Source organism: Triturus cristatus, chromosome 3_1 (assembly GCF_964204655.1).
Source record: "Triturus cristatus chromosome 3_1, aTriCri1.1, whole genome shotgun sequence".
Taxonomy (NCBI): Eukaryota; Metazoa; Chordata; class Amphibia; order Caudata; family Salamandridae; genus Triturus; species Triturus cristatus.
Window position 1 is genome coordinate 506,908,501 of NC_140583.1, and position 25,171 is coordinate 506,933,671.

The 25,171-nt window shown below is 45.4% G+C and overlaps 1 protein-coding gene across 6 annotated transcripts in view; it reads left to right on the top strand.

Moving 5' to 3' along the window:
• The window catches only part of CIB1 (calcium and integrin binding 1), an 86,408-nt gene that overhangs the window by 2,828 nt on the left and 58,409 nt on the right, over positions 1 to 25,171 (top strand). For 2 of the 6 annotated variants that reach the window (XM_085644399.1, XM_085644402.1), the window contains exons 2-4: positions 16,351 to 16,385; positions 20,249 to 20,275; positions 20,513 to 20,550. Coding sequence is in view for 1 of the 6 variants with exons in the window: in XM_085644396.1 (XP_085500522.1) it covers positions 16,351 to 16,385 (35 nt within the window). In the remaining 5 variants the exon portion in view is untranslated. Of the gene's footprint in view, positions 1 to 16,350; positions 16,386 to 20,248; positions 20,276 to 20,512; positions 20,551 to 20,642; positions 20,744 to 25,171 lie in introns of all 6 variants that reach the window. The other 4 variants (XM_085644396.1, XM_085644397.1, XM_085644398.1 and 1 more) reach the window with 3 other exon arrangements.

The following is a 25,171-nucleotide window of genomic DNA, read 5'->3' on the forward strand; positions in this document are numbered from 1 at the left end:
ATTTGTAAAACAGAGGAGACTTCACATTTTACAGCTAAAAGAGATTTAGAAGCGCATGCTACTTCAGAACCTTTTTAAAGCTGGGAGTAGGACTTTAGTGTAGAAGGGCGTCTAGAGACCTGAATAATTTCCGCTAACTGCATAGGTACCCTTCTTCTCTGAAGCCCAATGCTCTGCTCGATCTCCAGACAGGAAGAGCCAGTCTCTGAAGAGGTAGACACCCTGCTGATTTGAGATGGAAGGGAGACAACAGAATTCTCCAGGGAGGATTCTTCAAAAGCAGAAACCAAAAGCGTCTTGGCCAGCGACGAACTACTACTATAATATTCACATTCTCTGTATGGGCCTTTGAGAGAAGGCAATGTAGGAGAGAAATAGATGGGAATGCATTTAGTAGACGAGGAGGCCAATGTGAAGATAGAGTATCTATCACAAACAATTCATAAACGGAGAGGCAACAAGACAATGAGAGACAATAATTTCTTAAGCCTTCAGTGTTGAAGCTGTATCCTTCTTACCTAAGGTAACTAAGTAGAATTAACATGGCCCTGATGAAGCCCTGCTGAGGGTGAAACACGCTTGCTGCACATTTTTAATCCACATACTAAAGAAGGATACAGCTTCAACACTGAAGGCTCAAGAAATTATTTTCCCTAGTTGCTATCGTTGTCTCTCTGTTTATGAATTGTTTGTTATATTGTATGGTCTATGAGCAGCGGACCATAAAGGTAGGCAACATTTACTTTTATTCAATTTTACAATTGTGTGACTACATAGGCAGTGCGACCTCAAATCCCTTGGCTTCTTGATGTAATTTAAGTTTAGAGTACCTATCGCCCATGCTTCTGGATCCTGATATTGAGAGAACCTCTGAAGTTGAGTGTTGTCTCTGGATGCAAACAGATCCAGAAATGACCCCCCCCTCCCCCAGCTTCTTAGATTTATGGAGAAAATACCAGACGAGAGAGAGACAGGGTTTGAGACGAGGAGAAGACCCTGCTAAGATTTTCTGCTACCGTATTGACCCTCCCACCCCGATGTGAATTGCCTTCAGGGAAAGCAAATGTTTCACTGCCCAGATCCCAATTTTCAAGGAAATCCGATTGAGAGAACCAGTCTTTGCCCCCCGCCTGTTCACTTACAATACTGCTGTTGTGTTATGTGTTCTGATCGACATATACTGATTTAGAATGCCCCCATGAAATGTAAAAGAGCCTAAGGAAATTACAGATAACATCTTCCATCTTCTGAAGACTATCTCCCTTGTGCCTTCTTGGTATGCAGTATGCTCCCCCAGCCTAAGGGGCTGGAATCCATTCTTATGGCAATCTCTAGTGAAGAATGAAGAGAAAACCCTCTGCTCAAAGAATCCACCTTCAGTCACCATTGAAGCTGACCCCGATCATATCTATAACTGGAATACTCTGCTCCCAGTCCATGGAAGACAGCCTCCAGCTTTTCTCTAGGTGAGTAAGCAGAGGTCTCATTATCAGTCTTGCCCATGGGACTAAGAACACACAAGAAGCCTTGTGACTCTGAATTTTCGGCCATAATATTGCCATTGCCTTTGTCTGAGATAATACAGAAGATAGAGTTGCCCTCAGTTTCACTGCTCTCTCCTGTGGTAGAAAGACCATGCCCAAATCCGTCCTGAAATGGGCTCAAATCTAACCTATATATCTCCTAGCTGTTTTTGAAGGTCATGTCTCTGTAGGTGTTCCTCATTACCAACCAGCCCTTCAATTCCACTACCTCTGACAGGGCATACAGAAGCCAGTCGTCCAGTTAAGGGTAAACACTCCAGCCCTGAAGATGAAGAATCACTACCAAAGGTGTCAGCATTTTTGTAAACACCCTTGGAGCAAACTTAATGCCAGAGGACATCATTTGAAACTGAAAGTGGTTCATCTGTACGCAAAATATCTGAGGTATTTTTGATGGATCCTCACTATCTGAATATTTAAAAACGCATCACTTAGATACATAGTTATCATGAAGGACTTATCTGAAATTAAAGGAATAATCGTCTGAACTGGTTCCATCTTGAAAGGAATTTGCAGCCTACCCCCCAAAGGCCTCCCTACTTCCATGCATAGCACAATAGGCCCTCGACTCACCTCTCCAGACAGAACCGCAGCCACCCGGAGACTGACCTCAAAGTCTCTCACCAGGATCCCCGACTATTACATTCCAAGCCCTGACTCCTTTCCCCTTTTGCCACTAGTGCACACGTCACTAACAGACCTGGAAGCTGTGAACCTCCGAACAGCCAGCCTAGCTCAGAGCATACATTACGCGACCTTTGAATTGAGGAACCTCATACTCTACTGAACACTCACTCGCTAAACTCAAACATAGTCATCATGCAGCACCCTGCCCGCATACTAAGCCTCCCACTCCACCACTGTCGCTGGCCTATAGACTATTCCGCACTCGCAATCAACTTAACTATCAGAAGATGAAACCCTAACTCTTCTTCAATCCTATGAGGAAACTCCTGCCGCCCTGAATCCTCCTACTAAGGAAGGCGAACACAAGATTGATACAATCTCAATCAACACGAACAGATTCACCAGCTACATCAACAGGGGGGTACTCAGCAGCAACCTATAACGAATACCCTTATACACCCCTACCCACGACTTAACCCTGGGGAACTCGGCATCTCTGCTCTCGGGTCTCCTCCTTAACTGCAGATCAGCAGTGAAGCATGCCTCCGACATTGCTGATCTCCTCTTGAGTCAAGAAATTGACGTGGTAATCCCTAAGGAATCCTGGCTCAATGAAGCTTTCTCCCCCTGCATGGATCTTCTGGTCCCTCCAAACTACATTATTATTAGACTTGACAGACAAATTAAAAGAGGGGAAGGCATCACTTGCATCCATCGCGACGACCTCTCCATTACCCAGTCCAGCTCCCACCCTCTAGACCAAAGTTCTTCAATCCGTGGGGCGCGCCCCTCCTGCCCCCCGGGGGGCGCAACACCATCTCAGGGGGGGTGCGCGCACTCCAGCTAAGAATTTACACTTGTTGGACCTTTACTGTCCCGAGGCCTGGCAAGTCTTCACCCATTTCAAATGGGAATTCTTTATTGGCGAGCTTCGGTATTAGAGGGTTGGAGGTGGGAGGGAGGGGAAATAGATGAGGCACAACTTGCGCTTTTGTCCTGTAAAGAGCTAACAGTTAACCTACCCAGGAGGGGGTTAATTAGTAGAGCTGAAATACTTGGGCTGCAGTGGGAGGCAGTGTCTCCTCTGCTAAAACCGAAAGCAAATCCTTTGCGTTCGATTTCATATCAGAGGAGACTTCTTGCATCCCACTGCAGCCGTATCAATCAAAGCATTTATAGAGCACGCTACTCACCCGTGCGGGTCTCAAGGCGCTGGAGGGGGGGGGGTGCCGCTACTGTGCGAAGAGCCAGGTCTTGAGGTGTTTCCTGAAGGTGAGATGGTCCTGTGTCAGTCGTAGGTGTGTGGGGAGGGAGTTCCATGTCTTGGCTGCCAGGTAGGAGAACGATCTTCCTCCGGCGGTGGTTCTGCGGATCCGTGAGATGGTGGCGAGGGCGAGGCTGGCGGAGCGGAGCTGGCGGGTTGGAGCGTAGAATGAGATGCGGTTGTTGAGGTATTCGGAGCCCATGTCGTGGAGCGCTTTGTGTGTGTGGGTGAGGAGCCTGAACATGATCCTCTTGCTGACGGGGAGCCAGTGCAGGTTTCCCAGGTGGGCGGAAATGTGGCTGTGGCGAGGGATGTTGAGGATGAGTCGTGCGGAGGTGTTCTGTATGCGTTGTAGTCGTTTTTGAAGTTTGGCAGTGGTTCCTGCGTAGAGGGCGTTTCCGTAGTCCAGTCGGCTGGTGACGAGGGCCTGGGTGACAGTCTTCCTGGTTTCGGTGGGGATCCACTTGAAAATTTTTCGGAGCATGCGCAGGGTGTTGAAGCAGGAGGACGAGACGGCGTTGACTTGCTTGGTCATCGTGAGGGAGGAGTCCAGGATGAATCCCAGGTTGCGGGCGTGGTCCGCTGGTGTCGGCGCGGGGCCCAGTGCTGAGGGCCACTAGGAGTCGTCCCAGGCGGTCGGGGATTGTCCAAGGATGAGGACCTCTGTCTTGTCTGAGTTCAGCTTCAGGCGGCTGAGCTTCATCCATTCTGCGACGTCTTTCATTCCTTCTTGGAGGTTGGTTTTGGCGGCGGCTGGGTCTTTGGTGAAGGATAGTATCAGCTCGGTATCGTCGGCGTAGGAGATGATGTTGATGTTGTGTTTGCGTGCGATGGTGGCGAGGGGGCTCATGTAGATATTGAAGAGGGTTGGGCTGAGCGAGGAGCCTTGGGGTACGCCGCAGATGATCTCGGAGGCCTCTGAGCGGAAGGGAGGGAGGCGGACTCTCTGTGTTCTGTCGGAGAGAAACGAGGTGATCCAGTCCAGGGCTTTTCCTTGGATCCCAGTGTTGAAAAGGCGAGTTATTAGGGTGCGGTGGCATACGGTGTCGAAGGCTGCCGAGAGGTCCAGGAGGATGAGGGCGGTTGTTTCTCCGTTGTCCATCAGAGTTCTGATTTCGTCGGTGGCTGCGATGAGGGCGGTCTCGGTGCTGTGGTTGGCTCGAAATCTGGACTGGGATGGGTCGAGCGAGTTGTTTGCCTCGAGGAAAGCAGTCAGCTGTTTGTTGACGGTCTTCTCGATGACTTTGGCCGGGAAGGGCAGGAGAGAGATGGGGCGGAAGTTCTTGAGGTCTTTGGGTTCTGCTGTAGGTTTCTTTAGCAGGGCATTGATTTCTGCGTGCTTCCAGCTCTCCGGGAAGGTGGCTGACGCGAAGGAGCTGGCTATGATGTTCCGGAGATGGGGTGCGATGATTGTGTCAGCTTTGTTGAAGATATGGTGGGGGCATGGGTCCGAGGGGGAGCCGGAGTGGATGGAGTTCATGATGTTGGTGGTGTCTTAAGTGCTGATGGGGGTCCAGGAGCTGAGGATGGTGGTGGGGGTCGCTGGTTCGGTGGTTGGAGGCGGAGTTTGAGGTCCGAAGCTGTCGTGTATATCTGCGATTTTTCGGTGGAAGAACGTGGCGAGGGAGTTGCAGAGTTCTTGTGATGGTGTGATGTCGTTGTTGTTGGGGTTGGAGAGCTCCTTGACGATGTTGAAGAGTTCCTTGCTGTTATGGGTGTTGTTGTCAAGTCGCTCTTTGAATGATGTTCTTTTGGTGGTGCGGATCAGTTGGTGGTGTTTGCGGGAGGCGTTCTTGAGGGCTTTCATGTTTTCTGTAGTTTGGTCGCGGCGCCAGGTTTTTTCGAGGGATCGGCAGGTTTTCTTTGATTCTTTGAGGGCGTCTGTGAACCATGAAGTTTTCCTGTTGCTGGTCATGCCTGGGGGGTTCTTGAGTGGTGCGAGGTCGTCGGCGCAGTTGGTGATCCACTGTGCGAGGTTGTGGGCTGCGTCGTTGGTGTCCGTGGTGTTGGCTGGCGGGTTCTGGCTCAGTGATGAGAGGAGCTGGTCTGTGGATATTTTGCTCCAGCATCTGCGGGGGATCTGTTGCGTGCGGTGGTGGGATGTGTTCTTATTGAAGGTGAAGTGGATGAATCTGTGGTCGGTCCTGTGTAGTCCGGTGGAGTGGTTGAAGGTGACGTGGTTGCTGGCGTAGAAAATGGGGTCGAGCGTATGGCCAGCGGTGTGGGTGTTCACCAGCTGCTTGAGTCCGAGGTTGTCGAGCAGGGTGGTGGTGTCGTTGTTGCTGTTTTTCTCCAGGTGGAAGTTCAGGTCCCATAGGAGGATGTATTCTGGTGAGGCTAGGGCGTGTGGGCTGATGAAGTCGGCGATGGTTTCGCTGAATTGTGTGCGCGGGCCCGGGGGCCTGTAGATGTGTGTTCCTCTAAGGGTGGTCTTGGGGTCGGTGTGAATCTGGAAGTGTAGGTGCTCGGCGGCAGAGAGTGTGTCATCGGTGTTGGTCGTGACGCTGATGGTGTTACTGTTGGCGATGGCGATTCCTCCTCCGGTTTTGTTGATGCGGTCTTTCCGGGTGATCTTGTAGCCGTCCGGGATGGCTATGGCGACGTCGGGGGGCCGAGGAGGCGTTCATCCAGGTTTCCGTGAGGAAGGCGACGTCTGGTGCTGTCGTGTCGAGGAGGTCCCAGAGTTCGACGGCGTGTTTGTGGATGGAGCGGGTGTTGAGGAGGATGCACTTGAGGTGGTTGTTGTTGTTGTTGCGAGGTCCGGTGGGTGGTTTGCAGGTTCGGAGGCAGGTGTGCTTGCAGGCTTGACAGGTGAAGGGTCCGTGGGTTCGCCTCGGGGTGGCTCTGTAGCAGGCGGGTGTTCGTCCGGTGTTGAGTGCGTTGAGGGCGGCTGAGTCGTATCTCAGCCGGGGTTCTTGTCTCTGGCGGGGGCCAGGGGTTCTGGCGCTGGGCACGGTCCAGGCGCGGACGGGCGCAGACAGGCTTGCCTTAGGCGTGCCAGCGGCGCGCCCGCTGCGCGCGGCCTGCATATGAGGGGGAGAGGGAGGGAGGAGCAGCTGGGAGGTGGGAGCGGGGCAGCCAATGGGTGTCAAGGGGGCGGGGACGCAGGGACGCAGCGGCGGGAAAGAAACTGCCGGGGACACGGAGGCAACGGGGACAGAAGGAGAATGGGGTACAATGGGGAAAAAACGAGCGATGGGGTACAGAAGGCAAAGAGGGTGGCATAGGCAACGGGGACAGAGAGAAAAAATGGGGTACAATGCAGCGAAAAACGGGCACAGGGGTACAAAAGGCAACAGGTGGCACAGGCAGATAGAAAACAATGAGACAACAACGAGGAGATAGTACTTAGCGGCTGGCACGAGCGGCAGAGGCAGCGAGATGCAGGGCATACAGGGGGCTGTGTGGCGGTGTATGACTGTCTGTTCCTTTCTTTCTTTCAGTTTTAGGAGAGGAGACATCCTGTCTCCCACTGCAGCTAAAGCATTTCAGCTCTACAAACCCGTCCTGGGAGGGTTAGCTCTAAGCAGAAAGGAGACCAAGTTTCTTTTAAATTTACACAGGCAGGTGCCACAATGCCCACAGGGCTTCAAGATACCAACAGAAAAATGCCAGCCAGCCATGTGTTTTTTAAACAGCTTGCAAATTGCTGGTCTTGACACTAAATATGCTTATAAATAAATAAGTATATATACATTTGAAATGTGACTTTTCTGCCTTTGTTCGATTTTATTATCAGTCATGGACAATTCAGGCAGCTATAGAACACAATTAAATGTGCTACTATTTATATTTGCTGTTCAAAATATGCACAGACAAGTGCTGACAATACAGCTTTAGGTGACTGTTTGTTTATTTTTTTGTACTGCATGGGACATCAAAATAATAAGCTGGCAACCCTAATCATAAAACTGAAAGTTTGTTGCAAGATCAGCACATTTATTTCCTCCACCCTGATCCCTGGTAATGCCATAATAGCAATAGTTCAATATATCTGAAACCCTACGCTGCCGTCAATAACCTGCTGAGTTACTTCCAAGTGTCTGGGAATGCACCATGCATTCAGACAACTCAGTCCTCATTCTCGCCCTTCACTTTCATGCTCACCCTGTACTCACAGCGATCACAATACTCTCACACTGATCACCATGCACTCACACTGATCACTCCTCACCTTGAACTCAGTAATCACTCTGCACTCACAATGCACTTGTGCTGTTCACCCTGTACCTCACCCTGAAGTCACACAAGCACACTACTCACCCTGCACTCATGCAACACTTCACTCACATGTCCCCCTTAATGCTCAATGTGCAAACTCGCTCAAATAAGACCATCAATAACCATACATTCATTTGTCCCACTCTGCACTTACATCCACACCCAAATTCATATGGTCACCTCACTCACCCTGCACTCGCTCCTCTTACCCTACTCTCACACTGTTGCATGGCTCACCCAGCACTCACATGGGTACTCATGCCACCCACACAGCGCAGAGGTTTAATGTGCCTGCTACAAATAACGTGTACCATCCAGATCAAAGAACTGAGTGTGGGTAAACTATGAGTAGCGCTATAAAAAAAATGAAATGTTTGCCAGAAAGGTGCTATAGCGAGATGGGGTGCATTGTTGGTGAGCGGTAGTGAGGAAATTCATGGAGGAGGAAATGAGGGAGGAGCGCCAAAACAGACCGTTGCACTGTGTGCGACCAGTGCTAGGGCCAGTCCTGGATGGGAGTGTAAGCCCCCCACCCCCCGAAGATCGGGTCTAGTTCCGCCCCTGTACACAAGTATGGGCTTGTCATGCCCCATCAAGGTTTTTGTCCTAAATTACAAAAGGACAAATTTACATGCACTGCAATCCAGCCTTTCAGGGGGTTCCTTGATCGAGGCAGCTCTGTTGTTGCCCTGATGGCCTGGAATAATTCCTAAACCGATTCTTGTAAATACTGTTTTGTTTAATTTCTTTTTAATGTGATTGATGTGAGAGAGTCTATTACTATTTGCAGAGAAATGTTTTTGTTTCATGCAGCAACCATAAAAACGTTTATTTTAGATCAAAACAGGTCCTCACATATGAGAAATTGGAGGATAACCCAGATATTATTCATTGTAAAATTAGTGGGCTGCTGCTTTGTTACAACAGTGAAAACACGCATTACTATCTCTGAATATTAGATGTAAACACTTTTAGAATTTCGACCATAGCGCCTGTGCACCGTTTGTAGCCTGGCTAAAGAGGGTATGGCAGAGCTGAAAGTGACTCATTTAATCTCAAAGCTGTTCTGAACAGGGGCCCCCAAAATAGTACTGGCCCAGGGCACCCAAACTCCTTAACATGTCCCTGCCACCACAGTCTGTCAGACGATATTGCTCTGAAGTAAAATAGGCAACATCATTAATTTATTATCAGTTCTATTTTTTTTAAACATAAGCCCGACGTGTACTAAACCCCCACTGCTTCAGGTAAGCAACTTATCGTACCACTAAGGAATTCTCCATTAGGTGTTCTTTCAGCACCCTCTCTGTGGACTTTCACCTTTCTCTTCAGATCTATAACTGGTTGGTGGGCAATTATCCCATTATAATATTGTCTAAAACATTTGTTAATGGTTTCTAGAGAAGAATTGTTTCTCGTGTACCAACTCTGAGCTAGGGAGTGCTCGAAAAATCTGATAACACGGTCTCCCTTACAGTCACTGTTTTGGCTGAAAATGTCTGCAGAGTATTCAGCTTTGAGAGAAACTGCTATCAAAACTCTCTTCCCTTTCAGCTCGTCCTATTTATGTGAGATTGGGTTCTCAGCACTTGCAGTATTAAAGACTAAGTACCGTTCAAGACTGGATATGGATCACAACCTGTGGATGGCAGTAGCAAAAATCCATCCAGAGATTGACAGTCTATGTGGATAAAAACCGGCACACCCGTCACATTTATGTTGGTGGTGTTATTCGCAATCTGGCTTCCGTCCCGGCTATAGCACGGAAGCAGCTTTGATTGAGATGGCTGATGCTATACGCTGGGCGGAGGATGGAGGTTCTAAGGCGGTGTTGGTGCTGCTAGATCTATCTGCAGCATTCAACACCGTCTCCCATCCATTTTCTTCTGAATCGGCTTGGAGATATTGGCATCCAGGGTGTTGTGTTGAAGTGGATATCATCTTATTTATCTGATCGCAAACAGCAAGTTCGGACGCATCCTTTCACCTCTCCTATTAAACCTCTTAAGTGGGGTGTGCCCCAGGGCTCTGCCCTGAGCCCGCTCCTTTTTAATGTTTATTTGACCCCCTTGGTGGAATTGATTGCAAATACTGGGATCAAAATTATATCCTATGTGGATGATACCCAGCTTTTGTTCACCTTTCGGGATGCTCACACCGCTACTTTCGATTCGTTAAAAGATTGTTTGAAAAATATTGTGATCTGGATGGATCAGAATTTTTTAAAACTTAATGCTGACAAGACTGAGATCTTGTTTTTTAATCAACCCTGTCCCCTCTCTTCGAGCCTGTGGTGGCCGGATGAATTGGGCTCTGCTCCCCTTCCCAAGGATTCAATTAAGAACCTAGGAGTTAGATGGGACAAACATATGTCCTTGTCCACACAGGTTCAAACGGTGTCGGCCGCTTGTTTTGGCAAAATCAAAATCATAAAATTTGTTATCAATTATCTCCCCAATGCTACTCGTAAAACGGTGGTTCATGCACTGATAACTTCCCATTTGGATTACGCCAATGGGCTGTACCTGGGTCTTTCACTTGGCCTGATACGTAGACTGCAGACAGTTCAAAATGAGGCAGCTCGGCTGATTTGCGGGGCTCCTCTATGCCATCACATCACCCCATACTTGCGATAACTTAATTGGCTACCCATTGTCAAACCTATCGAATTCAAGGCTTTGACCTTAGCCTACCGAGCCAGTAAAGGTAAAGGCCCATTATATTTACAAAAAAGAGACTTCATCCCTACCATCAAGCCAGATCTCTCCAATCAAATAATAAGCATCTGCTTGTCATTCCTCGTTTTGTAAAATCTAGAATGGGAGGCAAATCCTTTGAGGTGGGGGCTACTTAATACTGGAATAATTTACCGCTTGAGCTTCGCCTGATTCAATCTGAATTGGAGTTCTGCAGGTCCTTAAAAACTTTGTTGTTTAGTCGCTCCGTCTAGTTCTCCGCCTTCTTGACTTGCCCTTGTCTACCTCAGCGCCGGGACAACCCTTTTGGGGTAGCTGCGCGCTTAACAAAATTCATATTATTATTATTATTATTATTAATCTGTCCTGTATAAAACAAAGCATCCTAGTAAAAAGAATTTGCGCACATTTTGTCTTGGGAAAATTGTGTTTTGAACTGTGTAATAAGCCTCTGTCATTCCTCCACACCCATTTACAAACCTGCAGTTTACTAAACACTCATTGTGTTGAACATTATTTGCCGGATATGGCCCATGATATGCGCGTGGCAGTCGATTATGTAGTGTACCAGATTCCAGAAATTTGTCAGGTGGTGGGGGGCCCAACATACAAAAGTTAGAAGACCTCTGCTCTAGACTCTTGCGAATACCTCGCACTCTCCCTAAGTGACAACTCAAACCACTTATGCAAACTGCACACCTTCTACCACCCACCAGGTAAAAATGACCCATTCATTGACCACCCCATGGAAATCATTGTAGCAAATGCCTCCCCTCATTCCAATGATTTATTCCTAGGAGACTTCAACCTTCACTGGAATGACCACAATGATGCTCAGGTCAACATCTTTAAAGATTTCCTGGATGGCCAATCATTTACTCAAGCCTGCACGCTACCCACACACTCAAAGAGTCACGCTGGACTGGATCATCTCAAATAACACGGGGGTCAGGCTAACTTCAGTTATCACACCACGCAAACAAGACCTTCCCGTTTGTTAGTTCATACAGCAATTCGCCACTATATTGTTAAGAGGTGAATAAAGATTCAACATTGATGCCATTCAATAGATGGGAAGCCCTCACGTCCGCTAATTTCTGGATTTGTGAGAAGCCTTGTGCATCAACCAGAGAGGGAGGTGTAATTTACTGCTATATAGAGCATATGAGTAATATTTGAATTTATGAGAGAGTTTACGGTTTACACCATATATTGAGGTTTAATCCATGCCCTATGTGCTCGGAATCTTGTAACATAGGAGCCCTGACAAAGTTCCCTCTGGCAAAGAATCGGGAACAAAACGCGTTGGCTGTGTGTCAGTTTTAAAAGATCTGTTGAATAAAAGGACTTAACTGTGGAATAACGATTCACGCTGCCTTATTGACTCCAGAACGAGTGCACCTTCCATCTTTCTTTTCGAATTTGGCTTTCATTTGACACCCCTGGACGGCGGGTGTGGGAAGAGACTGCACCACCTTATGAATTAATAGTACACATGGACTGGATGTGCTTGGCCTTGGTCTGCCGTTTGTTCTTTCATTAATAACTTCAGTTGCTCCCTGTGACTGGTCAGACCACCATGCTATCTCCTTCCAAATACTGTCTGCAACTAAGAAAAGATCAGTACAACCAGTGAAACCGAAACTATGGATCCAGAACACTAAAAACCTAGACGCCGAGAAGCTGGCAGCACGATGCGAGATGGAACTCTTCCGTTCCCCCCCCCCCCGCCACCAATCTTTCAACGGTCCGTGAACTTACTGACCACTACAACTCAACAATGTCAGATATAATTGACTCACTAGCCCCGTTGAAACTAAAAAGAGTGCAGACCAAAGTCAAAAATCCTGGTTCAACGGGGCCCTGAATGCCGAAAGGAGAAATCACCCCTCCTCCTCCCAACTAAAGCTTCTTAGAAAGACCAGAAATGCATACAATAAGAGCATTCGTAATTCAAAAAAATAATTTTTCAGAGTAGAACTTGAAAATGCTAAGAACAGACCCCGCAAGCTCTTCCAACTGGTAAAACAACAATTGAACAAACTGGCTAAAACTTCTAAAGAAACAACCGAACCCTTAATTAGCTCTGAGTTTACCTCATTCTTCACAACTAAAATCAACTCCCTGGGCAACGAGCTATTTTCCGCCGCCATTGTACGCCCGCAGTGACACTCCCAACTGGCGCTACACACTCCCCACCGGCGTTACCCAAAAACCAAGCCCACTGGTTCAACTTCAATCTTTATGACGAACATAGCATATCAAAAATCCTATCATCCATTAAACCGAACAACCACTTCAATGACCCGCTCCCATCCAACAGCTTATCTGTAGCTAACCATGTCATCATACCTATTTGGACTGCAATAATCAATGCTTCCCTAATGCAAGGGTCTATACCAGACTCGTTAAAAACTGGACAAGTCATCCCCATTCTAAAAAAACCCACGCTAAACCCTGCAGAACCAGACTATTTCAGACCAATATCCAACATTCCTCTACTCGCAAAACTTCTTGAGAAATGCGCGCAACAACAACTTAACCTTCACATCGTCTTCTTCAACTTGCTAGATGAATGCCAATCTGGTTTCAGACCTGCCCACAGCACGGAAACCACTTTTCTCCACATAGTAGATGATGCCCTTCAAGACCAAGGCAAAACTTGTCTCTTAATTCTGTTGGATCTTTCATCGGCGTTCTACACAGTCAACCATGAAAAACTTCTAGAACGTCTGGAATCCAGGATGGGTTTAGGGGGAACCGTTCTCTAGTGGTTCAATCCTTCTTATAGAACCGCTCCCAGAGGTTCTTAGTTAATCATAATCTATCCTCCCCTTTCCCGATTACGATTGGTGTCCCCCAAGGGTCAACTCTCTTCCCAACTCTCTTTAACCTCTATCTCGAACCATTAGCTGAAATTCATCGTATTGCCAACATCTCCTTTCATATGTACGCAGACGACACTCAGATCTACATCAAAATCTCTTCTCTTGAGGAGGTCAAAATAATGTATGATGCTCTGAAACAGACGGTTCACTGGCTTGCCAACAACCAGCTTAAACTTAATGCGCAAAAAAACGAATTCTTGTTAATCTCCCTCCCACAAAGCTCTCCTGACATACTTGAATGGACCAACTCGATCACCGCGCTGAACTGCACCCCGACGGTAGTGGACTCAGCCTAATCACTAGGAATCTCACTGGACAAAAACCTAAACAAGCAAGCCCACAAACACTCTGGCCAAAAATGTCAGGTTTCACCTCAGCTATCTGAGAAATCTCATACTGTTCCCAGACCCTTTGGACCTAAAAATGGCAGTCCAGGCCTTAGTTATCACTAGGATCGAATATGGATGCTCAACCTTATCTGGCCTACCAAAGATCTCAACAGCTCCACTAAAAGCCTGTCTCAACGCAGCTGCAAGACTCCTAACCGGCTCAAGGAAATTCGATCACATTACGCCGCACCTAAAAGCGCTGAATTGGCTGCTGTACGAAGCCAGAATCCAACTCAAACTGGCCTGTATCACTCATAAAGCTGTACACTCTACCTCTCCTGCGTACCTTGCTCAGAAAATCGTGATCTTCGGAGGTGGCAGGCACTCTCAGTGTGCCAGGGATATTGTTTTGAAACCACCCCTCTTCCGGAAGAAGAAAACACACAACAGAGCCTTCTCTGGAGCTGCCCTCAGAATCTGGAACTCGCTGCCACCTTACATCAGAAGAATACCTGCCCTATCAAGTTTCAAAAAGGAAGTGAAGACCTTCCTAGTGGGCAAATTCCTACCCTAATCCCTCTCAATGCTTCTGCAGCTTCAGCAGTTAAGCGACATGCTTTATCTCATACTGGAACTCGCCGGGATTGTCGACTCTCATGTCTACATGTTCCTTTTTGTATCTATCTTGTTTTGCTAATTCTTGTAATTATGTACTATTGCTGTAAAGCGCTCTGATACCCTCACGGGTCATGTTCGCGCTATACAAAACACCAAATAAATAATAAATAAATTCTCCTTATCCTCTTGTTGACTCCTCTTAAATCTATAATCAGTCTGAATTCACCGGAGGGTTTGGGAACCAGGAAGATCCTTGAATACACTCCCTTGCCCCATTCTGCCTGTGGAACTGATATCACTGCTTCCTTCTGTACCATACTGAGAACTGTTGCCTCCAGAGCCAATGTGCTCAGCATGTCTGTAGGATCTGTTCCTGAGACACTCGCGAACGCTGACTTCTATAAGGAGATACTGACCTCTTTCTGATCTCCCTTATTTCAGGAACCCTTTCCCGTCTGTCTTCTGTAGAAAGAAAACTGCTGTTGTCACTGCTATTCAGACTTTCTAGAATGCTGTCAAATAGAGGATTTAAAAAAGGAAGATCTGATAAGAACTCTACTTGTTTCTCCGAGGCACTTCCAGAAGTTCTGAACACTCCTTGTTGTCTTGTACTGCTTTAAAAAGGCTGTTAATATCAGAAATTATAGACTGCAAAGTGTAACACCCATATATACCAGCCCTCAACGGTAGATTAACTCCTGCATAGTATTTCTTCAAGGCCAAATCACTCTTTTCAGTTTGGTCCTTAAGAATACTCTCCTCAGCCATAGACTTTCTGCCACCCAAGCCGGGGACCAAGGAATCCACTGTTACAGACTCGGGCATGGACTTCTCCACGTCTTCTAACGAATAAACAGTGGACATAAAACGAGTGACGTTGATCCGGATCCTTTCAGTCCCTCTTTACTACGTCCGGAACGTGTTGATGAATTGGAAGACTCAACGACTTGAGTTGCTGAAATTGCCTTAAAACAGGTTACAGGTAGCTCTTCCAAAGGAAATCCCATATTCTGTACTATCATGGTCAAAATTACAGACAGCAACTCCTTATCAATGTATTTACCATTCAGGTCAGAAGGCATCAAATCAACATCTTCTTTCTCTGCCCCAGAGCTTGAAATGGAGGAATTCTGGTCCTCCTTTTTGGGTTTTACTCTCATTGTCACCCTAATGATATCAATCTGCTTCATATGTTCTATGGTCCTAGCACATGTACTAATTCTTAGACTATTGCAATAAATGTTTTTAAACATACATTGTGTCATTATTAGTTCAGATGCTTGAGTGTGACATTCCAAGTATGAAAGGTGTGCTTCCTGAATACTGATACGTCCCTGGTGTTACTTTTCGTTTACCAGAATGCTCATCTTTCCCTGTGAAACAGGGCTGGGTACGGGTCTGTGGCAAAGCAGTTCCGCCTTTCTCCTACATAGTGCTTCGAACTCAGTGCTTTTACCACTGGGCTGGTGGGTCTAAACCTGTAGACGCAGGGTATATCCAAAAGATACGTAACAACCTCCCCTACTATTATAACGTCTGGATATCAAATTGATGCAATGGTCATATCAAGGTGATCCCATTATACCAATAAATAGGTAGTTAAGTGCTTTTTACAGGGTTACATATATAATAAAAAACAAATTTCTCCTTATTATCATCCAACAGGATATTTGATTTATTCCTAAAACATAATGATGGTTCAGATTTGTCTATAAAATACTAGTTTAGCTGAGTATTAGCACTATAATCAATATCCTCTTCAGATGGCCTTGGGTTGGACTACACAAAATAATTACACGTATTAAAATGCTGCAGATTCAGAACTCTTGCAAATGCAATATACTTGATTGGAATAAACCATATGCATCAGATTTGAGCAAAGTGATGACCCAGTTCAGCAATGTTAATTTTTGATGGATGTCTTACAGTCTTGAGTCATCTAACATTACAGTTTCTGCTGTATTTGGTATTTGCCTCTGAACTATTGTAGATTTTTATTAATTTGATGCCTTACTAAGCCTTAATCTACCATTTTCAGGGGCTGCTTAACTGTTACAATAAACCTGTCGAAAAGTTACTGTTCTTACTTGATGAGTGGAATATTAACTATAAAACATAATTCTCAGTGTTTCCTATTAATTTAATTTTCCTTTTACCTTTTAGGAACTGACCTTTCTAACTAAGCAAGAGATCCTGCTGTAAGTTGTTTTCATTTGTTTGATATTATACACTTCTGGTCATCATTTGCAAAAAGACTATATGTCGGTCATGCAGTGCAGAGTAACAGAAAAGACTATGCATTTCAGTAATTCAATGCATGCCCCCTATATGGGCCTCTTTTTATTTCCCCCCCTTCAGACTGACTTTCTGCTTCTGTAATGGTGTTTGACCGTACCGTAACTTTTTTTAAACACACACAGGATCCCAATGGTGGAGTCAAACGGTCATTGATTTAATCAAATATGAATGCTTTGCCATTGTCAATATAGATTCTTCCCAAATGGATCTCAGCCAAGCCCCAGACTGGAAATCTTTTACCACCAACTGTAGTTCTTAGGCACCTAGAGGAGTCAGCCACAACTTTGCCATCCGGAGCATAATGTGTGTGTTTGCAGCTGTTCCTGTTTTTCCGTGCCTCATTGATGCTGGCCCAAAACTCTTCTTGGTGTACCACTGATTACATTCCTGAGAATTTCGACAGTCACTAAGTCAAATATCGCCTCCTAAAATTTCCAGATGTAACAGATGCCTTGAGAAAATGGCCTTTCCTTATCCCTATGAAATGTGCATGTGGTCTCTTGTCTGCAAACATGATTCCATGGCCAGCAACTTTTTAGGTCTCGCCTAGCTATTGCGTTTACACAATCGCTATGCGATACTCTAGTAAGAGGGGCATTTCAAAGTGCTCCCAAAAGTGGATTGCATGGCGAGCACGCGCACAATCGCTTGCATCGTGCCGCCATGCAATCCGTTTGGGGAAGCGCTTCAGCCCACTGGCGCCCTCGGCATCATACTTCAAAGGGTCCGCTTCCCCGCCAAGTGCGTGTGCCATGCTCCGCCGCGTCTCGCCGTGACAAATTTGCTTTCACTTTGGTGCGGCGGGCGCTCGCTCGCGTCCGGAGCACTTTAGAAGCTTGTCTTGTTTTCTTCGTAATACGTATTTGTTCTCTACCTGGCTCCCCTCCTTTTCTTAGGCCTCGCTGTCCCTGTATTTCTCGCGCCCCCTCCCTTCCAGATCTCTGTGTCGCTGTGTCTCCTTCCCTGTCAGGCCTCTTCTTTCCTCCCGGTGTCTGACATTTGAGGGTCGCTAATGAGCGCCTCCGCCGTCCGTCTCTCACTGATCCCTCGGAGGCTGGCGGGGGTATGGGATCCTTTCCATGCAAATAATTAATTTAGCTACGTGTTGCATAAGAGCCTAAAAGGCTTTCTGCTGCTACCGTGCTGCTCGGCGGCCATTAATATTATATCGGGGCCGGTGCTGTTGCTGTAGTGCAGTTTCATTAAAAATGAGATCTGTAGCTTTAAACATGCAGCTTTCCATGCAGAATTATGCCAAGTAATTCTTGGTCTGCAAACTCGTAATTGCGTACAGAGATTCCCGTCGGTACCGGAAATTCAGAACGCCTGGAACGGCTGCATATAGTTCCTCAATACTTTGTCCATTTCTACTAGTTGTGTTTCATCAGCTTTTAAGAGTAGCGTTCGGGCCACTTCTCCCCCCCCTTATCTAGTCTCCTTCTAGGCCACTTTTTCCATTTTGCTTGGACATTTGATCCTCGTCTTTTAGGCTGCCTCTTTCTCTTCTTAATAATTATACTATAATATAATACTTGGATTTGTATAATTCCGCTAATAACCCGTGAGGGTCAGTAGGCGCTGTCCGTAGGCAGGGGGAAGTGATTTGCCTAGAATCACAGGATGTTGAGCACACGACGAGACTTAAACCTGGATCTCTCAGTGCCCAAGTCGGCTGCACTGGCCGTTAAGCCACACCCTCCCCCTTCTGAACGTAGCATTTGGACCACTTCTTTGTCATTGACTCGACTCTGGAACACGTCCAGGGCCGGACTGGTAATTTAAAACAGCCCTGTCAAAAAGTATAAACTTAGACCCCATGTGCACCAAGTGAGTAACCCCCAGCACATTGCTCAGTAGGATTTTATGTAGGATAATTTTGGAAAAGTGAAACCAAAAGGTGCATGTTAACTGCTCAATTTTTCAATTATATTTGCCACTTTTACTGACTGCTCCGAAAGGGATTCAAATAAAGATTCCAGTACATTAGTGTTTACCACAGTACCGCGAAGCGCTATTTCTACACAGCTTCTAATCATGCATGCCATGTGCCTGGTGAGAAAAAGGACCTATTTGTTGGTACAGTTATGAGAGGTTTTCTTTTAATGCTTCCATTCAAAAGTCTTTGAAGCTCATCTAACAAGCATTGAAAATGCAACAGGTCTTGCATTTACGCGAGGAAGCTATTGGCATTGTAAATGACAATGCCTTTTATTTTATGTTTTAAAAACCAAAACATAAATAAAAGGCATTGTCATTTACAATGCCAATAGCTCAAACTCCCGTAAATGCAAGACCTATTGCATTGCAAATGCTTGTTTATTATTGATGCAGGCCATCCGGGAACAGGAAGGCAAGCTATTTGTGGCGAAGTCCAACAGGGACATGCAGAAGCAGTTCCAGTCAGGTTGAGTCTCTTGAAGGGTACGATCCCCTTAATAATGATCTCAGAAAAAAACACAGTGTCATATAAAGGAGAAATTATTTTCTTCCTTGAAGAAACTATCCTGCTCCTGTAACCACTCAGAAGCTTAACCAAGGCTACTGCCCTGGTGCTGAAGATCAAGCCAATAACCCCGTATCCAATTCCTCCTGTTTGGTTAGCGCCTCCTTTGATGCATAGTCGAATGCTGTCTTCAGAGCCTTCATCAGCTGTGACTTCAAAGTCAGCAGGAGAGATTTTTTTGCCAAGCGGAAGGTTCGGGCATGTTTTGACGTCTGGTCCTTGGTGGAACTTCTTTCTAAGCGCAAACCTTTGCACGGATTGAATAACATGTTGGGTCAGATCCTAATAGCTGATGAAGTCATTTGCCGTACAGGTAACTTTACCTTGGAGGCTGATAACCTCCTTACGCCCCATAACACTGGTGTTGGCTTATATCTTGATTTACAGAGTGAGTTGGCCTGAATGCTCCTACAGAAGGGGATATTTCTCACCTCTCTGCCTTTCTTTCAGAATAAGTGTCTTCGCTCTCTATGGTGGTGTGAAAATCACTAGAAGCTTTGGAATAAGCTGCCATTGAGTGGGCACAAAAACTAACATTTTAACAAAGTTTGCAGCCCCCCTCTACAATTGCTGAGCCTGCAATTCCCTTCAATGAGGCACTTCTTGCTGATTGAGAGATCTCTTCTAGGGTTCAGCCTCCACTGACAAATAGCTAGACTACAAAAACCTGCTTCATGTGTCCCAAAGTTCTTACCGTGCCACTCTTCACAAGAAATTTTAGTCGACCAAGCCTCATCTGCAAAATTGAATCCAAATGATTTTCTAGTGTCCTAGCCAGACCAAGAGCCTAAGAGGCACTGCTCCTTGCCGTGAAGGTCTTCCATCCTTCTGTCTCGGATTCTATCCTACAGTACCATAATCAATTCCAGTATAAACAGACTGGATGGTGTGGGGTTTTGGGAGATGATTCGATGTGACAATGGGTTCAGCAAAGGCAGATTTTTACTGTTAGCAGTGCGCTTTGCAGGCTCCTTCAAAATGAGAACAGTTGCCTCTTCCTGGAGGACCACGGAAAGAGGCTACACCCTGAGAATGAACATGATGTCACAGTCCGCTTTCTATATCCATTCACAGCCGTTTTTGGTTTTAAACTCTTATCTTGCGGTCGGCTGTTATGCACGCATTTGGCAGAAACTAGACTCCGTGGCATTGACCCAGATCATCGGTAAGCTTTTTCGCCGTACCTTCACACTGATCTTTACTTCTCTCAGCATGTTCGCACTTCGTGCGTTTACCGTACGATGTTTTTTGATTTTTCAGAATACATCGGATCCTCACCTCTTCGAGGTAAGATCGTTTTATTTCATTTTTTCCACCATTATTCATCCCCACAACTTATGTGAACGCTGTACCAACGTCTTACCCATTCCATTTCCATTTGCATCGTTCAGTTTACTCTTAGTGTCTTTTCATCTTACACACACAGGTAAGCTTATTGCTTTTAAACCCTCTACGTTGGTTCTCAACATTTATTCCGCTGATTGTGATCCAGTACATTATACCTCTTATTTACGTCTTTTTCAGAACGTCACGCACAGGAACTTTAATTTCTGACTATCCAGGTATGCATCGCTACATACATTACATATCTTCAGAGCCACCCATGTAGTTAACACCGACAGGAATATTCATTCATTCATTTATTTTTTTGCAGATTGGCCCCTGAAGAAGGAACCTTTGCGTTCCGAAATGCATTGGGCATGTGAATTATAAATGCAATTATGTGATTTACATAAATTCCATTTTGATATACAAGTATGTTGGTCAAATTGATGTATGTTTTTTTGTATGATTCAATTTGGCAAACTTTATTTGGTTGTTAAAAAATGACAACATAAGTATCATTGTAAAGTAAATGTTATATAATTTACTTGGAAACAATGTTTGAGTAGTATAATTTGGATTAAAACGTGGTGTTAGTTTTAACACTAGGTGAACAGTGCGCAGTTCACACGAGTTCATAATAAAATTTATAACCACACATGTTCTCCAGATTGGGGCATCCATATATGGATTTCTTCCAAACAGTGTTGATCAAGCATATACACAAGACCAGCACCCACTATATGTTATGCTATGTAAATATGATGTTTCTGACCAGATCATTAATTACGACACAAGTTAGAACACTATTCAGTTAGCCACGTTTGCTTCTGGTTTTTCCAAGTTCATGAAACTGGCTTCAGTGTGTGGAAATTTCTTTATTTGCATTAAAACCGATTCACATCAAGGTAGCCAACGCGTTTCGTCTCGTTTTGCGAGACTTCTTCAGGGCTTTGTCCTTAGCGGAGAAATGTTTCTCAGAGCAAATACTTGTTTTGAATCGTTAAAGAAAATCCTTGATTGCTAGAATTGAAAATTTATGTTTGAATACAGACTAGTACAGAGTCAGGATTATTTTTGAGTTTTCTAGCCCATGTTGGCATTTGAACCGTGACAATAGTGTTCAGTGCATGTACACCAACTCCGGGTTTGCAATATGCTCAATTTTGTTTCATTCACTTCTCCCTTAATTGTTTTCTTGGGCGCACCTCGAGTTAATTTGGTTTTTGGCCTGTCATGATCTTGGATTCTGATTTCTAGCCCCCTTGTGGACTCAGTTCAATGCAACAGTATGAGTTAGAAATTCAGTTGGACAGTGACCTGTACACAACCCACTGAGTAATACTGTGGTAGTTGTGTATTCTGATAATGGATATTTTATTTCTAGATTAGTTCAGGGGTACAGTGGAACTCCAAACCCTCTTTCATAAGTAAATAACACACCCAAAATAGCACTGAGAAATCGGATGAACTTTAAAATGTTTATTTTAAAAGCCCAAGTCTAGTGCATAATGTATAAAGAGTAACCACAATGAACGATAAAATAGATGCAGCAATGCATGACACAGCCAGCGGAAAAAATATGGTTAGCAAGTTCCTAGCAACCTAACACCCTATTGCTACTCCTAAGCACTATACTAAAATTTAACAGAAGCAAAATTAGCTTGATTGCACAGTATTCCAACTCTTGGCAAAAAAATTGCTGTTTACTTATTCTTGATTGCAGAGCTTGCCCTGGAATTATAAGCAGTGACAGGCTGAAGGCCACTTCTCTGCACTGTTCCCGGAGCAGCCCCGACTGAGGCTGGTTGTCGCTTCAAACTGCACCTCAACAGTTCAGTCTCAAAGTCTCTAGAAACAGTCCGATACCTGGGTTTTTATATTTGATTGCTGATTTTATCTCACTTTTATAGTTTTGGAGACATTAAAGTCTCAATAAGGCAAAACGTATATGGTGATAAAAGCGTCATCTCAATTTACATATAGATAATTTTAACCCTGGGCATAGTTCGCGTAGTAGCGCTATGCGAACTGCGTAGGGCACTGTGCAAAATGCTGTTCGCACTGATTGCACAGTGCGGACAAGCATCCGGCACTGTGCAATCAGTGCAAACCGCATCTTGCACAGTGCAAGCAGTCGTTTTCTGCCGCTCGAGTAGTTTTCTACTCGAGCGGCAGCTTTCTCAACGCTGACTGGTAATTTCCCATCGCGAGCGGTCGCAAGCATACGCGACCACTCGCAATGAGAAACCTGACCTCCCCGCGTTGAGAATCTCGCTGGGAGGTTTATTTTCCACGCTCGCGATCGGCAACTTGATGTTGCTGATCGCGAACGAGGAAAAAGTTTTGCCGGGATGTCCTTTTGCTCGCTCGCAGTCGCCAACTTGACGTTGAGGACCGCGAGCAAGCAAAAAATGACCGCTGCGCTACGTGTGTTTGCACTGTGCTACATGCAATTCGCATAGTGCGAAGTAGCGCAAACTTTGCAAACTACGTGAGCGTAGCGTAGTACTTCGCCCAGGGTTAGATAATTTGCCCCATAACTTAAACAATCGAAACACATCCACTTTTACTGTAGGTATATATTTTTTTATGACAGCGACCATAATGAAAACAATAAAAAATATGCCTGCCTGTTACTAACACTTTTGCTTCTATCTAAATTTTCACACTTTCTATATGAAAAATAAAAGAATCTGCAAGCAAGCACTTAAGTCAAAAAGGTGTCAATGGGAATTGTCACAGTTTTGATTACAGGCCTTTTGTATTTATTTCCACTGATCTTGCTTTTGTTGAGATTCCTGTGGCAAGCACAGGAAGTTGACGCACAGTCGATATTGATCGAACCAGACTGGTTGAGGAGGACATGGTATGCCGATCTTATGGGACTTGATGTTCAGCAATTTCTTGCTGCCAAAGGCTATTTGAAAGATCTATCTGCATTTATTGTCCACCTTGACAAGCCTTTAATGTTTAAGTATCCACTAGCAGCGCAAAGTTGCCACTCCATTTATTGTTCTTCCACGGGATCTGGATCTCATGACTTTTCTAATTGAGTCTCCATATGAGCTGATGTACAGTTACTCCATTGACCTTATGACTTTGAAAAATATCTTCTTGGGGGCAATCACTTCAATCCATAGGATTGGTGAAATTTAGGCCCTTTCAGTCCTGCCACCATTCATGGTATGCTATCCAGATATATTGGTTCTTTCCACTTTACTAACTATTCTTCTAAAAGTTGTATCTGCTTTCCACATGAACCAGTCCATTACCCTTCCATTTTTCTCTCCTCCTCCTTATCCTATAAAAGGCAACTGCATATAACTAGGCTTCAGGTGTATGGTACCCTATTACATCCAGTGCACACAGCAGGACATAGTGAATGATCAGCTCTTGATAGGCTTTGCTGGAACCTGAAAAGGCAAGGCAGAGACCAAATGCACCATTTAGCTTTGAGCCAAACTCCGTATAGAGGTCTTCTATGTCTTTGTAAAGAAAGACCTCCCGGAGGATTTTCACGTTCAATCCACTTGGGCATTGGCTGTTTCCATAGAGCTGACCAAGCACTGATGGATACTTAACCAGTGCTGTGTTGCATAATCCCCTTGGTTAAACTGGCACTACTCGATCCCTCCTCCTGTAAAGTATTGCTTGGGGACTCGTTCATAAAGCAAAGAGCCTGGGGGAAGAAATATCCATTAAACGAAATTAATACCTACCTATGGTAACAATAGTTCTGGTGGATAGATATTCTTCCTGCAGATACCTTACCAACCCCGCTCCCTTGTGATTGAAATCCCAAGATATGTGAATTTATATATGATGTTGTATTCTCGCAGTAAATTATGCTTTCTTGGTTCCTCTCCACTCCCATTGACGGGGCATGGAAAAAGTACCAGAATTGGTGGTGGAACCCTAGTGGATACCTAAAACACTCTGATGTTATCAATCATATCCGATGGCAGTGGCGGCTGGTGCATCTAGAAAGTGGTAAGGTGCAAATAAAGTCCTTGCCCATGACTGAGCTCCCCATCCAAAAAACTTGCAAAAAACCCAACAACAAACAGCAGAATCATCTCACACATTGACCTAAAAATCCAGCTAGTGGGTGAGCCATTGCAGGCCTGAGCTAGATACTCGATTTATCCAGAGGTCCTCTTTGACCCTCAAGCCCAAATAAACCGAGCACCTATGTGGCCCTTGCCTGCCAACCTCACTCCAACCCCAAGAATGAAACCCAACGCATAACCCCATGATGCAAAGCAAGCGCAAGAGACACCCATCCAAAGGCTGAACCACACAATGTGGAAGCCAAAAATTTGGGACCAAACCGTGTGGTCCTAGGGAAAAAAAACGTGTGATCCTAGAGAAACACTCCACCTTAGTGAGCCTCCCCCTCTTCCATCTCCAGACATGAGCACTCCTAAAACCCGAGCCCATGATAAGCACCACAGCAAAATCTCTGTGTTTGATCCGATAGACTATAATGCTGCTTCATGTATAATGAGAATCTAGGCCAACCAGGGTGCGTACCACAACAGGCATCATCTCCCATCAGCTCAGCAATGGCACCATCATCAGGGTGGGGGGTGTAGTGATGGGTCATGTCTCTATTTCAGGTCCAAAAACCACAATAGGCTATATGGCCCAGTGGGCACAGCTGACCCCCATTCAACATGGGGAAGCAGCCCTGAATGGAAGCAAATCTCCCTTCATCAAAAACGCAAATCTGTGTCTCCCGTCTGACGCTTCGATCCCATCCTCCAAGAATCAAGGACAAAGAACCAAACCTTCATTCAGAAAAGACCTGCATCCAGTGACAAAACTGCACAGTGTGAAAATTGAAAATCTGGGTAA